Genomic DNA, 17441 nt, shown 5'->3' with positions numbered 1-17441 from the left:
CAAAAGCTAACTTTCAAGTTTCAACAAGTAAATCTTGAGAAGCATTTATTAGTATTCCTATTCATATTTGGAGTTGGCTTCTCAAATACAGTTGAACATTGAGCACATGTTATATCATCAATACATAAGCTCCAACAAACATAAATGATTACAACTTGAGCTAGAATATATTCTTTTTGACAAAATGATTCATGCTGAATATCATTTATGTAACTAAAGAACTGAGATTTGTCCTAGTGCAGCTATTTGCACCCTCAAAAGCCTGCTCTTGTGCTCCAAAAGAAAAATACTTATTCATCATTTTCTTATTGAAGGAACCCTGCCTGAAGTTCAACTGTCGTGTACCACAATCTATATCAACACCCTTATGTTCTTGAAGACTTTGAGTTGAATGAGCAGCAGCATTAGCAATAGGCACATATGGCTTTACCTGAATTACCCCTTGCATTAGGCCTGCAGCAAAATAACTTCTACTGGATGGACTTGGGAGATTGGTCATTATAGGTAATGTTCTCTTGTTGTTTGGAAGGGAACACAGTTTTGAGTATCTTTGTCTTAATGGAATTGGAATGTCTTCCAACTCTTTACTTGAGATGCAAGAAGCAGCCACAGAATCGTCATCTTGAATTTCTGATACTGCCTTTTTAGTCTCTCTTCCTCTAGGCCTCCCGAAAAGGAACTTTAAGCGCCTTTTCGCATCGTTGATAGGACTAGACTTGCTGCAATGTGGAGAATCGGCTAGCTTGTAATCATGCGGTTCACCACTTGACCATGAATTTGATTCCACACTTGCCTGATCAAAATTGTCATCATAGGATTTCTCAATGCCTGTGTACAAGAATATCTCACCATCTGGTACCCTGAATGAAATGCCAGGACTTGTTACAATGCCATGATTCTTCAGATGAGTAACAAGAGTATTTCTTGCTGTATAATCCTGACAATTAGAGATGCCACCGGCTGAAATCAACTGCTTGATCAAGATTTCAGATGATGCTGATTGTGACCTCTGCTTCAAATGATCCAAGGGGGTCATGCCATCCGCATCGCGGACGTTCAAATCAATTGATGGAATAGACATCAGTAATTCCACTATTTCACATTGGATGTTATGAATCACAGCTACATGAAGAGCTGTTCTTCCATCATTGTTCTTGATATTTATGATGTCCTGCATGTCCACAATCTTTCCACTAATCAATTGGTTCATGAGCTCAGTGTGCTTGTCTAGTCTTCGGAATCCAGGGCTTCTGAAACCAGCCACTGCCATGTGAAGAAAAGTATCTCCATAATGATTGGTTAGGGATGCTAATGAGGGTGATGCTTGAACCAGAATCTCTACCACAGGTAAGTAACCCCTGTAAGAAGCCACATGTAATGCTGTATTGCCTTGTACATCAGTTGAGTTGATAATATCAGATGACTCAATTAAGTTTCTCACTACCTGTATCATGAAAATAAGTACAAGGTTATATGGATGATTGGTTTCTAACCCCAAATCAAGTGCAAAAAGATATTACAAGAATTTCTACGGGATTAGAAGAACACTAGAACATTGCACTAAAAATCATACAATTCGCTATCAACTTTGAACCTGATCACTGTTCAATGTTGCTAACAAGAAAAGATTTATGCTTTTTCATTCTCCCCTAAGTAAGAAATTTTGTGATAATCCCAAAGGGATGGTAACATTAGCATCAAAATGTAACCCAAAACTCCTAGCAAGTTCTAACCACTTTGATGTGCTTAGATTTACTGCAAAAGTTGTATTTTTAAGATCTTTGACTGGGTGGGACAGTTTCTACTTTCTACATAAAAGGTCCAGAGTCATAGACCACAATTTATGGGGACCATGCTGCTACTTAAAGCATACTGAGCAGGTTTTAATGCATACTTCTTGAGAATTATTATACATCTCTTTTCACTTCTTTTTTTTTCCCTTTTACAGTTAAAGGTTATTCAGACTGAGCTGGTCAAATGAAGAAAACTGTATTCAAGTAATCCATAAAATTATTATAAGATTTTGAACAATCACTAAGAATCTGATATGTAATGTCCCATATGATTTCTCTTCCAAGATCAACATTAAACAAGTAGAAGAACTCATGAATTTTGTTTGGCCTCACCTCAACTTGGCCTCTGCCAGCTGCTGAATGCAAGACAGTACACCCTTGAGAATCTCTGTAGCACAAAATCTCAGAAACATTTTCCACAAGCTCCTTCAGCATTTCCCAATTCCCTCCTCTTGCAGCAGCATGAATTGCTCTATTCACCATCTCTCTCTTGAAAACACCACCATCACCATGATGTTCTTCACTCCCAGAGAGTGCAGAATCAAGCAAGAGCCTGAACACCACACAATTCTTGCTCCTTGCAGCAGCATAGAGTATGTCAGTGACACCATACTCTCCCTCACCAAAAACAAGCAAAGGGTCTCTACTCAACAATTCCTTCACAAATTCCACATCCCCTGCTGAGGCTGCAGTGTAGAGAAGCCATCCACCATAGCCAGCACGGATGAGGGAGTTGTACTTGTGTTCCCTTCTTCCGTTCTCACATTCAAGCATGAGATTCCTTGCAACCTTGGAGCGGCAACTTGCAACGTCTTCAAAGTTAGCCTCGTCATCCCAAACGGCTTCGAGGCGGCGAATTCTACGGAGGGAAGTGAGCTTGATGAGGAGGTTGGTGTCAAGGTGGAGAAGCTCAGCAACAAGATCATAGAGGCCATTTGCTGCAGCCCAATCAATGGGGGCTGCATACCACCACTGGTTTCCTGTGCTCTCCCAACGAAGAGGGAAGCATGATGGAGAAGCCATGACACCCCCAGTAACTAAAACATTGAAAGACACAAACTTATTTGGAGAATAGAACAGGCAAGATTCTATATCTTCAGACAAAACTCACCATAATCTTCTATATTCACTCGAAAACTGGGCATAATGGGGGGTAGAGACACAAACACAAATTTTCTATCTTGTTTATGTTTAGTATATGGCACTTACCTAACAGAACATAAATGAATAAAGTGAAACCACACAGCACTAAGAGAAGCAAATATATGCTTATTCAGTTATTCTCTTGGATTGAAAGTTGTTGAAAAGCTAGTAATATATGCTTATTCTCTTGGATTGAAAGTTGCTGAAAAGCTAGTAGGTCGAAAAGTAAAAGTAGGGGAGTAAAAAAGAGGAACAAAGGTATGAGATTAACCTTGTGAAGAGTGAATAGTGCAAGATTGGTAGCCAAACTATGGACTATAGGATGCCGTAACTGGATAGCATGAAGAAGTTGGTGGCTAGCAAGGAAAAAGAGTGCAAAAAAATACAGAAAGATACCAAGTATAAAGTGTTGGCATAGTGCATTAGATGACAAAAGGAAAGGAATTGTGGGTGAGGTTCAATGCAACTGTTCATCCATGGTGGTGGAGGAAAAAGTTAAAAGGAAGGCATAGGAAGATTATGATTCTCTGGTCCGTGAATACCAAGGCCAAAATAATGTTTTAATAAATTATTATAAGAATCATAGACCCCACCATTATGGTGCTTGTCTTCATTCACTTTCACTTGAGGAAACTTGATTCTGTCATTTAACAGCAGACCATGGAGCACACATGTAGCCGGTTACATAAGGGAAAAAAGATCAAACACAGAGTGCACAAAATTTTTTATTCCTAGTTTAAGGTGCAAATCTATCCGAGTTTTTTTTTTTTTTTTTTTTTTTTTTTTTTGTGTGTGTATAATAGACAGAGAGGAGTGTTTTATATATTATTATTATGTATTTTGTCTCATACTTTTTTTTTTAATTTATACACCTATTAAATTCACATTTTTAAACTTTATTAAATTAATGAATTTGAGTTTTTTATTTATTAAAAAATTAAACCGCTCATATAATAAAAAAATCACATATCATTAAATGGGTATCCATCTATATTACAAGACTTCTCTTGAATGTCAATTTAGAATTATATCTCATTAAAATTTTATTAAAAAAAATTAATAAAAAAATTAATTAAAAAAAAGAGTGTAATATCATTTGTGATCTCGTTAAAAATCTTATAAAAAAAATTCAATAGAAACAAAAATTTGACCAAGACTTCGGGAGAATGCTTGACTTGGTGGACGAGCTTTTTAAGGCAAGGGATGACTATAAGGAATTAGAAAATAGTGTTACTGAAGGGATAGATGAGATGGTGAAAAACCTGAAGGCTCAATTTCGAATTCTTACTCCCGAGGTTGACCTTTTCCTCATATCGGCCGATAATACTGTAGTGGACGGAAAAATAGTCCCAGCCCCTGAGGAAGATAAAGATACTCCCATGTCCGACCTTAAAATGTCAGGACTTCAGGTTGAGGGAACTTATCAGGGAACTACTCAAACGGATGATGAAACCAACCGATACCCTCCTAAGGAACAACCTCTTCCCTCTAAATCGATCCCGTCCTCTTCTGCTCGGTCTGAAGATGTTATCATTGGCGCTGAGCTCCACCTTTTGTAATTTTTCTGTGTATGGCCCGACCTGTAAATCTTTTATGAACATATTTGTTTTATAATAGCTCGTAATTTGAACTCTTTACTTAAAAATTTTGTCCCCACCTTTGGTAGGTGGTAGTTTATAAAATGTGGCTTTGTCGTTTTATTACAACTTCAAGCACTTTTGTTAAGTTATTTTGATAACCTTAAGTTTTGGAAAGATGTCAGCACGGTAGGTCGGCCCTTGCCGGGCTTTTGTATGCAAGTATCGTTTTTCTTTTTGTGAGTTCTGACTTTGTGTAATCGGTACTTTTCTCAAGTTAATTTTACATTTTGTTTTTTGATCCGACTTATTTTTTGAGATCAGTTTACGAATTGCTTACATAACTTCTTATATTAATTTATACCTCGTCGCTTTATCTTGCCGACCAGATAAGTTGGTTAGCAATTTTTGCGATTTTTCAAGCTTAAATTAGTGCGTTTGAATGGAAAACTTAAAAAAGAAAATGGATTGTTATTGATAAAAAATTATTGACATATGTTTGTTGAGTTAATACTCAAAATGATCCCTAAAATTCGATGGCAGATTCAATTTGGTCCTTGAAATTTCAATCGACTCAATTTGAACCTCCAATTTTTAATAAGTGACTCATGTTAGCCCTTCTGTTAATCTCCATTAACGACACGCTTACTTGGAACGATAAGTGACACGTGGACCCATTACATGGCCTGATAAAATTTTCCTGACATGGAAAAAAAATTTTTAGACTCAATTTAGCCCCTTTTAATGAATATAAAATCCTAACAAGTGCCAAATTCCCAAATTGACATCATTGTTTGGGTGTTGGAGAAGATGATGAGGAGTATCAGCCAAAATTCCAAAAGCTGCAACAGGTCTCATTCACATGGAAGTTTGGGAAAGAATCCAAATCGAACTAGAGCTGGAAAGGTTTCACACTGGTGTGGTTGTGGGATGCGTCATGTTCTTTGCTGGTCTGTAACATAAGCAAATCCAGAGAGATTATTTTTTGGATGCCGAAACTATAATGTAAGTTCTTGAATGGCTTTCTTCTTAAATTTACATCTTCTTTTTGTAATATATGCATAATTTATTTTGTGGTTGTTGTGACAGACTTCTGAAAATAGATGGTGTGGACTTTTTGTGTAGACAAATGACGAGGAAGAAGAGAACATGACCGAGAGACATGAAAATGAAAATAACATTGAGCATTGGAAGATGAATGTATGCTGGAGGATTAGTGCAATAGAAGCTGAAATTAATATTTTAAAAGTATGGAATAGTATTTTGAGTTTTTCTTTTGTTTTGTTTGTAGTTGTAGTCATTAGCTATGGCTTGGGTATAGGAAAGTGATGAATGAAATTAAATTAATGTCACTACAATTATATTTTTTCAATACAAATCTGTTTTGTAAATGGTAAGTTGTGACTAAACTTGCAAATTCAGTGAGTATATTACAAATATGTATGATTCTGTAAATTGAAAGTTGTAACTAAACCTGTAAAAGTAAAATGGTAAGAATAAACAAAAGACTAATATATATATATATATATCAAATCTTTAAATTGCAAAATAAATTATAATAATAAATCTTAAATCAGTAATGTCTAGAGTATCATCATTACAGACACAAAACAAAAGGGCTATTTAAAAGGTTCCAAAACAAAATCCTATACAAGACATGACAAAAGACATAAACAACCACGGACACAAACTTCAGCCACAAAACAGCAACAAAACAACCTCAAAACACACAAGTGCGAATTATATTTATCAATTCATCCAGAAAAGACAATATAATTTAATCTCTATTTCTTCCTTGGTGCTTTGAAGCCCAGAGTGGGGACAAATTTCATAAATTCTATCAACTTTGACGCTGTACCAAAACTAGCTCCTTGCATTAGGTCCACATCTAGAGTTGCTCTTCTTTTATGCGGCAACTTATCCAACCTTGTGAGTGGAGGTGGAGATGGAGGCACCTACATGTAATTGGAAGTATTTGATAGTTTAAGAATAAACACATGATATTTTCATAAATGTAATTAATTAATGTGTTATATAATGTTACCTGCTTTATAATTTTTTGCTATGAAATAGTGGGTTGGGTGATGTCAATCTCTGAAGCCTGTGGAGCATCCACAGTTTGTATACCAGCAGTTGTCGCAGCATCATTGGGTGCATTTGTGTTTGCTCCATCTTGGGATTTGGATTTAGCTACAACAGCTGTTGTTGCAATAGCAAGAGCACAGGCAATATCATCAGCTTTTCTATGAGCACAGCTTCTTTTAGTGTGTCCTTTAACACCACAGTAGGTACAAGTGAATTCTTTATAAACCCTCTTTAACTTTGTTACAATTTTAGACTTCTTATTGTTCGAAGGCTCCTCATCAGTGTCCTTTCTCCTTTTTTTTTCTTAAAATTTCCTGGCCTTCTCCTAGTTTTAACTGAAGTGGGTTTGGGTTGGGGCTTATTTGTAGGCTTAGTGATTGTGACTTTAGATGATGAGGATTTGTTCTTAGGTTTGGGTTTGGTTGCAGATTTAGATGACGTGTGGTTGGTCTTGGTAGTGTTGGATGTAGTGAGTTTGGGTTTGGGTTTGGGTTTGATGTTAGTGGTGGTGGAATTGGTTGAGGTGGGCTTGGGTTTAGATAAGTTGTGCTTGGCTGGTGGATTAGGTTGGGCCTGGGTTGGTGATTCGGGTTGGGCTTAGGTTGGTAGATCTCCTTGGGCCTGGGCTAGTGCTTCGGGTTAGATCTGAACTGTTGGTTTTTCATTGGGTTTTGTAGCTGAGACATCATTTAGGCTTCCTATTGGATTTAGTGTGGTGATAGGTGCATCCTTGTCTTCTTCATGAGCATTGGGAGTAAACTCCATTAACTTAGGTACTTCATCATCATGGGGTTGGAAAACTCTATACTCAAAATATAAGTGGACTCTTTCTTGGCTCATTCTTGCAAGATAGCACATCTCTAATAATTCCTTGTCATGTGAAAGTGCTCTCAGTCCACTCTTTAAAGGTCTACTAGGAATAAGCTACCAACATTCAACAATGTTTTATAGTAATCCCTCAATAAAAATACATCCAATCTATCTTCATGTAGTCCAGCTAATTCATCCGTACCCTTTCGTAACTACACTGCCATCATTCTTTGTAACAAAGCTGCCTCTGTGATGATAGACAATAGTTATCAAATCACCCATCTACAAATATAATTCAAACAATTAGCAACTTAACTTCAACATCCAAGGCCTTTTATATCATGCATCATCTGACTCTACATTAACATGCCAAGCAATCTTTTTTTAGAACAGAAAATGTAAAAATTCATATACAAAAGTGATCCCTATAACAACAGTTACACAATTTTTTGCTATCTATAATTAACAGTTATGCATTATCACATTGACAAACATAATCTATTTACTCATTCATGAATTTATCATTTTATATTTTTAGAAAAAAATATCATTACAAAAAATTTAACCAAGTTATTTGTCAAAAAAGACGGTTAACACTAATCACAGTAAAAGCTCAGCTATTAAAATTATCTATAAGGAGAAACTGGTACATAAAGAAGTGGTAGACTTCACTAACTTGGATGTGATTTCTTTTCTGTAACACAGTTAACATTAATCATAACCAGTCATTTAAAAAAAAAGAACCCTAACAAAAGAGGATTAATAACTAAAACTATTTACTTTCACAATGCACCCAATCTATTTGAGTATCAAATAGAGCACAAATCAATGGCCTGTAAACCCCACCCAAGAGAAGACACAAAACATAACATTGAACCCAAACGTAGAATGCTTGTGTTACTAACCTTTTGGGAGAAACGGTGGTGCACAGGTTCTTCTTCTTCATCCTAGCAAACGGGAACGTGTGCGATGAGCTTTCCGGCGACCTACACTAGCAGCGACATTGATCTTCTACAGTATGGTGCATGCGAGAGAATGAAGAAGAAGAAGAAGAGTTTTCCTGTTTGAGTAGTTTGATCATTAGCAATGAAGTGTTGTTGAATTTTAACCCTAAAATGGCTAAAACAATATCGTTTGAAGAGAGAATACGCTCCAAGGAAGAAACGATGTTGTTTAATATGGCTAGGTGTCAGACCCACGTGTCACTTAACGTTTCAGGTAAGCTTGCGGTTAATAGAGATTAATAAAAGGGCTAACGTGAGTAACTTATTAAAAATTGGGGGTTCAAATTGAGTCAATTGAAATTTCAGGGGGCCAAATTGAGTTTGTGCCCAAATTTTAGGGACCATTTTGAGTATTAACTCTACGTTTGTTACTAAGAGTTATTATCCCTTAGCCTTTGTTATGGTGCCTCGTTAAAATCCCCTTTAGGAAAACTCTTCTCGGGAAAAACCACTAAGTTGGGAAAAAGAATGTACCAGAAAACAATGTGTGTTTCTTAGCTGTAGTACAGCTTTAAGTTACACGCGTGCCACAACCTTGGGAGCTCCTTCCCTTGTAAGTCGGACAATTTGTAGTAACCCTTCCCTAAGACTTCAACAATCTCCTAAGGTCCTTTCAAGTTTGCAGCCAGCTTTTCTTCGCCCGATTTCTGAATTCCAATATTATTTCATATTAGTATAAGGTCATTCGTGGTAGAGCTTCTCTTGATTATATTCTGGTTGTACCTCAAAGCCATTCTTTGTTTCAATGCTTTTTCTTTAATCCAAGCTTTTTCTCGGACCTCTAGGAGGAAGTCGAGTTCTTCCCTTTGTACTTGGACATTGACTACTTCATCGTAGAATCTGACTCTTGGAGATTCCTCAATTGTTTTTCTAGGAATCATGGCTTTCATGCCGTAGGCACGTCGAAAAGGTGATTCTCTTGTTGTTGAGTGGGGAGTTGTCCGATATGCTCATAAGACCTGAGGAAGCTCGTCTATCCATACTCCCTTTGCATCTTGTAGTCGGCACTTCAATCCAACCAATATGATTTTGTTTGCAACTTCAGCTTATCCGTTGACTTGAGGGTGTTCTACCTACGTGAACTGGTGTTTTATCTTGAAACTGGCAGTAAATTGAGTTCTATTATCTATGGTGATTGAGTGAGGAATTTTAAATCGGGTGACAATGTTTCTATAGAAAAATTTCTGATTTTCCAAACATAAATCATGTTGATACAAACTTACTTCTACCCAAAATCAATTCTATAAAATGACTCATTCAACTCCAGTTTGATAAACGACAATCTAAACACACACCTAAAGGTGATTGTTTTATTATCCTGCTTATTTAGGCTGTGAAAAATATATGCACACAAGCTGAATTGCTGATAGTATTATTTGGAACCTCCACGCGTATATAGCGGTTTCCTTGTACTATACAAGTTAAAGCAATGTCAATTTATTAATTAATATTAGGATAAAGTACTAAATTGGTCCCCTAGGTTTGGGCGTAATTCTGTTTTGGTCCTTAAGGTTTAAAGTGTTCTATTTGAATCCAAAACGTTTTCATTTAGCATCAATTTAGTCCCACAGTGAGGTCAAAATTAAATAATTAACAAAATGTCCTACATAACAACAGTTCAAGAACAAAATCGATAATCTGGAGAACAAGTACAAGCTCTAGAGGCACAAAATCAACCATTGATACATCAATACATTTATTTATCATTTTCTTTAGTTTTATAGAAAATATTTTATTTATATTATAAAAAATAATAAATAAATGTATTGATGTATCAATGGTTGATTTTATGCCTCTGGAGCTTGTACTTGTTCTCCAAATTATCGATTTTGTTCTTGAACTGTTGTTATGTAGGACATTTTGTTAATTATTTAATTTTGACCTCACTGTGGGACTAAATTGATGCTAAATGAAAACGTTTTGGATTCAAATAGAACACTTTAAACTTTAAGGACCAAAACAGAATTACGCCCAAACCTAAGGGACCAATTTAGTACTTTACCCTTAATATTAATATAAAGACTAATGCTTAAGAGTTAAGACCAAAAAAAAAGGACTAATACAATTTGGTTTTTTTTTTCCTCCTTAAAAAAAATTTAAATTCTCCAGCTTTTAGTCAGATAATACATGACGATTGTTGGTCCTGCCATTCATATAAAGGTTTGTAAACCTGGAAGAGTCTAAGCAAACAGTTCATCAAGCTCCATTTGAAAGCCACATTAATAAAAGCAACCCATACAGATGGAATCATCACAAGAGCTAAGCAACAAAATCCAAAGTGATTTATCAAAATAGAAGTCGGCTATAATCATTTTAAATTTTGATCACATAGTGTTTAAAGTTCAATCCTAAAATCATCATTTGGGGAATATCTTAGCATAATCTCTGCAGAGAGTTGAAATTACCTAAGAATTTGTCATACCAACAAAATTGAGCAACAAACTGTGAATGACTAACTTGCACATGGACATATGGGAAAAAAAGATATGCTTGAACCAAAACTTACGGTTTCGAAACTGAACCCAAATAATATTCTCAGCTTAGGCATTGAAAGTAGAATTATCGTAAATAAATGAAATTCAGGGAAAAAAAAAACATGAATTCTAGTTAAAGTTCTAGTTAATTCCTTGACTTCTTTCTTGACTTGGATGAAGGCTTGCTTTGCTGAGAAGGTCCACTACTTCCTTTAGAGGCAGCACCCAGGCTTGCTTTTGGATTAGAGTTGTTGGAAGAAGAACCAACATCATGCTTTTCTCGGACTACAGCACCCTGAGCACCTCTCACTTGAGCAGCTTTTTTGTCCTTCCTCTTGGGCCTATAGGTTGATCTCTCTCGCCTGGGGAGCCACCTTTCAGGATCCGGGGGAGGACCTGGATTTGCGGGGTCAAACCCTTTTGGATACCTTGGTTTTCTCTTTCTCTTTTTCTTAGCTTTTGTCTTATTCTTTCCTTCCTCGTGTGATTCAGTGACCCCAACATGAGCAGGACCATCGACCTGTTTCACTCCAGAAGTTCGCTCCAAGCTGTCCACATCGATCTCCTTTAAACCAGGTAAGGCCTTCAGTTGCTTTTCATAAAGTTCTGCCTTATCGACATCTGTGCGTGCAACTGTTGTTACCAGCCCAACCAGTGCTTCTATGCCTCCTTGGCTTTTAACTAGCTCCTCATAGAGTTTAGCAGCATCATCTTCCTTGCCATGCCTGATCTTGAATGAAGCAGCCTCTTGCATTATAATATTAAGCTTATTGTCCTCAGTCATAGCATTAGACCACCATTTGATAGCAGAATCAAGCACAGCAGCTGCACCCTCAATGTCACTAGCACGTTCTTTTAAAGAGACAAGGGTGGCAACAGTAGCAGGCATGTGTTGGATGTCTGATATCTTAGCCACGGAATCAGCCGCAATATGTGGGTGACCAGCAGCAGCAGCCACCTGAGCCCTGGCCAAGTGAACAACCTTGGACTTCTCAGGGTACTTCCCAGCAAATTGTGCTAGTAATTCCTCCGCCTTTCCAACTTTGTTCTCTCTAACTAGGACAGCAGCTTGCAGCAATATAGGTATCACACTTTCTGGAAACATGTCTGGCAATCTGGAAACAAGTTCTCGGGCCTGTAAATTTTGATAGTACATAATGTATAAAGAGTATGCTCCCTTACAAAAAGTTTAAAGCTAAGTACTAATAATTGATGATTCAAGGAGGAGAAGACAAGACAGAGAGATGAAAGACCTGGTCCATCTTATTGGCATGAAGAAGTAAAAGGACCCTATTTGCATATATTGCTTCCTTTTCTTTTGCTGGAAGTTTCAAGTCCAGTTCACTAGCTAGCTGAAAGTTCTGTGCCTCTTTGTCTTTGAGCCGATCAAGTTTCCTTAGGCTATCAGAAACATCTTTTGGACCTCTCAGTGAAACAAGATTGTTCACTGCCACTGCAATTGATGATTCATCAGCCATATCTCGTTTAATGATGTCTATATAAGCTTCAATAGCATCTTGTTTACGCCCAAGAAGCTGTTCATCAATGAATAATTAATATTCCTGGCTAGTTCAATAGCAACATATGCTTGAAAACTGCAAAATCATTCTCTTTTTACCTGTTGGACATAGGCCAATTGTACAGCTAGAGGAGCCAATTCACTTTCTATCTCATCATCAGGCAAGTTATCTTCCATCAGGACCTCTTGACCAATTCTGATCCAATATACATTAACAAAGATAAGTATATGTTACTCTTGGATAATTCCCCAGTCAATAAACTTTTGTTAATAGGTCATAAACTACCAAACAATACACCAGTATCTGAGGCATACAAACAAAGACCAGATCAAAGAAAAAACTAAAACAATCAAACCATATAATCTATTTGTGCTTCATTTCTTATGCTTAGCTACTGACTACTCAGTATATACTGCAACTCTAAATTGAAAATTTCAAGTATTACTGTTGCACAATGCCCTCGAAAAGGGATTTCCCTCCAAAAGGGATTCAATAAAGATATAATCAATGTCGTTTTAAATACCTAACTTGGGAAAAGAAAAGATAATATCACCTTCGGCCTGACAACAGGAGTTGTTCTGCATCTGTGTACTTCTTCCTTTCAATTAAAGAACAAGCAGTATTGTATGCTAATTCAAAGCTACTTGTTGCTTTAACCCGAAGTGAATCAAGAAGTCCTTGAACTTCGGATGACCTCCCGCCCATAACTAGGCTGGCAACACAATTTATTTCCAAGTTATCAATCTTGGATTTTTGGAGCTTCTGGTAGATATCCAGGCAAGCATCCATCTTCCCAAGACGGTACAAAATCTGAGCTTCCAAAAGCATAGTTTCAGTTGTTCTCTCTTGTGTTTTCAAAGACTCCAAAGCTTCATTCAACTTGTTTTGTCTGTATAAGCAGTATGCCTATTTAGAAATAGCAAAGGAAAATACAATCCTCAATGTGAGTATTTACATATTCCATTAAGATCATGTAAAAATGTATAAAACGAAGAGAAACTCTTGGAGGCTAGCAATTTTTAGTATATTTGGCCATCATTTGACCAACACAAACATTAAATTGTCTTTAACAAATAAATTTTATTAATTCATGTGTGTAAATTCTAAAATAATGTGGGTGCATGTGTGCCAACTCTGGTAAATATAGGTGCAAACTATATGTCCCTGTGCGCAAAACCCGTGTAAATACAGGTGCAAATTATTGCTGGCCTAGTGCTAGAAAAAATTATAATATTTGCTGGTCATATAGCATTGCTCTAAAAGAGTTCATAAGGACCCTCATTTTTTCTCTCCCTATCTCACTTGTATCCCTCAATTCAGAATTCCAGTCTTTGCTTAATTCAAACCTTACCCACTAAAAAATATACATCCTAGAACTTGCAATCTTTGAGCAATTCTATCTCTCAGCCAAACTTGAAATAAAATCTGTCAAGAGAAATCTAAAATCACAGTTCAATGAACTCAGTTTCAGGCTAAATAACAGAAGAAATAAGGAACGAAACACAAAAGCAGGAACCTTAAGGAAATCGAAATCAGGGAGATGGGTGCGAGAAGATCGAATGGCGGAGAGTGCGAGGTCGAGGCGGTCGTCCTTGATGAGCGCCACGATCTTGCATCGGAGGGCATCTTCATCGGCAGGTGCAACCACCAAAACTGACAATGATCAAAACAGCAACACAGATTAGGGAAAATACAGAAGCAAAAAGAAGAACGGAAGACGCGTAAGCTGAAGAAGAGTGGAAACAGAACGGACTCTGGTCTGCGAGTTTGACGGCGTTCTCAAAGGAGAAGGAGTTGATGTGCCTGTCGAGGGTGGTGAACAGATCTTCCAGGGGAGGAGGAGGCTGAGATGCCGCAGCAGCGGCGGCGGGTTTTGCCTTCGGAGCCATAGGTTAGAATCACGCCACTGCCTTCGCTATTGATTTTATCTGCATAATGTTTGGGTGGAATAGCAGCTTAGAAATACTTTCTCAATTTAAAGAACAAGAAAAAACAAAAGATAACACAATCAGTAAATCAAATGCAAGAGGGGAACTGAAAGTTGGCATATATATCTTCATAAAATAAATTTGAAGCTTGACCAACATTTCCTTCATTTTGATTTGCATCTATATCTACTTTTGTGTATCTTTCACAAATCAATACCAAAAATAATCCATAATAATACAAACAGAAAGTATGGGACAACAATTTAACTGAACAATTGCAGAGAACCTCATTTTTAACAACAAATTCAACTAAAATAATTTTTAACAACAAAATTTATCTCAAGAGATGATTTACAGATTTACAACAACAAAAAATTTAGATAAGTGATTATTTCAGCAAGACTACAATAGATTCAATCTTGAGTGATGATAATAAGTAACAAATTCAACATGATTTACAGATTTACAACAACAAAAAATTAACTAAGTGATTATTCAGCAAAACAGCACCAAATTCAAGGTTCAATAAACTCAGTTATGATTTTCGGCAACGAACGAACTTAAGCTAAGTTAAGCTAAGTGATTATTTTAGCAAGTCAACAACAAATTCAAGCTTCATGATAATCAGTAACAAATTTCACCAACACATTCAACTTTCAGCAAAAAAATCAAAGTGCATTGATGCAGCAACAAGATTGGAACAGAAAGAACAGGGGGAACTCACCAAATCGAGTTGCGCGAAGGAAGCTGACGGCGATGGAGAAGCTGATGGCGAGGGAGAAGCTGACGGCAAGGCTCGAAGCAAGAAGACAACAACGAAGACCAGCCCACCGGGATTGTTGCCTCTGCTACCGGCGACGAAGAGCGTAGGGAAGGGAGAGATCGAGACCAGGTGCGAGACCGAGACCGAGACCGAGACCGAGACCGAGACCGCGAAGCGCAGGTAAGGGAGAGATTGAGCTGACGAGAGCTTGACAGACCGGAGACGAGACGAGCTGACGAGAGCTTGAGCTCGTGGGAGAGAGGAGATACGTTGGGGGTTGGGGGTGATCTTCAGCAATTGGGGCTTTAAGAGAGGGAAAAAGGAGGGGGGGGGGGGGGGGGGACGACGCCGTTCATTAAAAGAAAAAAAAAATCATGATCCGGTCGGGTCAAATAAACTGGTCGGATTGTTGGTTTTGATGAAAACCGGCCGAGTCAACCCAGATTTCAGCAGGTTTGATACATGATCGATCCAACGGGTGATTTGGCCCGGCCAGATAACTGAGTTTTCGATCGAACCAGCCAGGTCAAGTCGGATTTGATAATTATGCTAAATCTTATTGTTTAATTTAGTTGGATTATGTTCATAAAAAAATTTAGATACTGTAGCATTATTGTTAGAATTAAATAAGAGTCACAATTTTCAACTAATAAAATATTTAATAATAATTATTCATTAAAATAAAACATTCAAAATTAAAAATAATAAAATATTTAAACTTAAAAGAATTTGAAAATAAGACTAAATTAGGACATAGAATTTATAATTTATGATTTATGATTTTAAATCTAAGTTTAAGATTTAGGATATAGAATTTAGAGTAATCAATAATAATAACAGGTGACTGACGATAATGAAAAAAATCACGGTGTTGAAAAATAGAAAAAAAAAGTGTGATTTTTATTGTTGTTTTATTGGTTCTTTTGATACCCAGATGAGCATCTCTTCTCTTTACCTTATCCTCTTTATGCGTAAGAAAACACATTATGCAATAGAAAATAACTACTTTTGTGTCTGTATGGTTTATAATATGATTGTATTTCATTGAGTTATTCTTATATTACGAGGGAAGCTTCAAGGATTGGTGTTGTTTTTTCAGATTTGTTGGAGGGTGTTAGTTTTTTCATTTTGAATCATTGTTATTATTGTTATTATGTTTAAATAGATATTCAATAAACTTTCTCGTAATTGTTGGTGGTCCCTAATTAAATGGGATCGACAAATTTAAAACAAAAAAATAAAACAAAATAAAGAAAGAAGTGGTTAAAGCTATGAAGGAAGGGAGAGAGAACGAGAGCAAGACTCTCTCATTTTGAAACAAAAAGAAAAAGGGAATAGAAAATGAGCGCCGTAGTCAAAGAGAAGAAGAAAATTTGGGGGAAAATAGCAAGCCATTTTTTATCCGATTGAACTGATAAATTTGTTTTATTTTTTATAAAATTTTAGTGTTATTCTTGGTGTAGAGATCATGAATATTAGGATATAACTTGCTAGTTGTATTCCCTTCTCTTTTGTCTGATTTGAGATACCTATTTTATGGAGGGATTATGTTGATTCCATCAGTTTTGATAATGTATTTTGTTGAGATGCCATAATACTACTAGGAAGACTGTTTGTGTACCCATTATTTTGATAGTGGAAGATTTTTCTGGACTAGGTCACATGGGTTTTTTTCCGATTTTGGGGGTTTTTTCATGTTAAAATTCTACTGTCTGATTATTTAATATCTACTATTATATTTGTTGCTTGGAGTATCTTTGGAATTGCCTATTTAATTGCACAGATTATTGAAAAATTATTTTGGTGCTTCTGCTATTAGACAGATTCTTATTTGAACTTTAGTTGAGTTTTTCCAACAAAGTGGTATCTAGAGCTTTGGTTGTTTATCTTTGTGCTGATTAAATGGAGGAAAATACTCATTGACCAAATATGGTCAAATTGAATTCCCAAAAATACTAGATTTGGAAGACTCTCATAGAAGATATGTTGTATAGCAATGACTTGTATGATCCTGTGGAGGGGGATAAATCCAAAGGAACCAAATTCGATGCTGAATGAAAGAAGTTGAATCGGAAGGCAGTTGCTTTGATTAGGCAATAGCTTGATTTTAGTGTGTATCCACATGTTGATACCGAAACGAATGCCGATAATATGTGGAAGAAATTGAAGGAGTTATATGAGAGGAAGAATGTGCAAAACAAAGTATTCTTGATTAGGATGCTTATCAATATGAAGTATATTGAAGATAAATCAATACCGGAGCACTTGAGCATTTTTCAGGAGACGGTGAACCAACTGACAAATAATGAAATCACTTTGAATGATGAGTTGTAAGCCTTGTTGT

General features: G+C 36.5%; 2 protein-coding genes across 4 annotated transcripts; both read right to left on the bottom strand.

Annotated features, from left to right (window-relative positions):
• Window positions 1-34: 34 nt before the first annotated feature.
• LOC107632013 (uncharacterized) lies at window positions 35-3597 on the bottom strand. Of its 2 annotated transcripts, XM_016335635.3 has the most exons (3): window positions 3208-3470; window positions 2127-2830; window positions 35-1444 (listed from the first exon to the last, which is right to left on the bottom strand). In XM_016335635.3, exons 2-3 carry the CDS (start codon window positions 2814-2816, stop codon window positions 206-208), a joined length of 1929 nt encoding a protein of 642 aa, XP_016191121.1. In that variant the 5' UTR covers window positions 2817-2830; window positions 3208-3470; the 3' UTR covers window positions 35-205. The 2 variants fall into 2 exon arrangements, with proteins under 2 accessions (XP_016191121.1, XP_088364332.1); XM_088508206.1 differs by having other exon boundaries at window positions 2127-3597.
• Window positions 3598-10888: 7291 nt separating this feature from the next.
• LOC107632014 (uncharacterized) lies at window positions 10889-15422 on the bottom strand. 2 transcript variants are annotated; one of them, XM_016335636.3, is made up of 7 exons: window positions 15059-15422; window positions 14160-14334; window positions 13923-14059; window positions 12960-13312; window positions 12505-12601; window positions 12140-12421; window positions 10889-12021 (listed from the first exon to the last, which is right to left on the bottom strand). In XM_016335636.3, the coding sequence occupies exons 2-7, from the start codon at window positions 14293-14295 to the stop codon at window positions 11032-11034; spliced, it is 1995 nt and encodes a 664-aa protein (XP_016191122.1). In that variant the 5' UTR covers window positions 14296-14334; window positions 15059-15422; the 3' UTR covers window positions 10889-11031. The 2 variants fall into 2 exon arrangements, with proteins under 2 accessions (XP_016191122.1, XP_020975661.1); XM_021120002.2 differs by having other exon boundaries at window positions 12960-13295; window positions 15059-15361.
• Window positions 15423-17441: the final 2019 nt, after the last annotated feature.

This window comes from Arachis ipaensis, chromosome B3 (genome assembly GCF_059453495.1).
Source record: "Arachis ipaensis isolate K30076 ecotype BB chromosome B3, ASM5945349v1, whole genome shotgun sequence".
Taxonomy (NCBI): Eukaryota; Viridiplantae; Streptophyta; class Magnoliopsida; order Fabales; family Fabaceae; genus Arachis; species Arachis ipaensis.
This window is presented reverse-complemented; position numbering and strand designations above follow the sequence as displayed.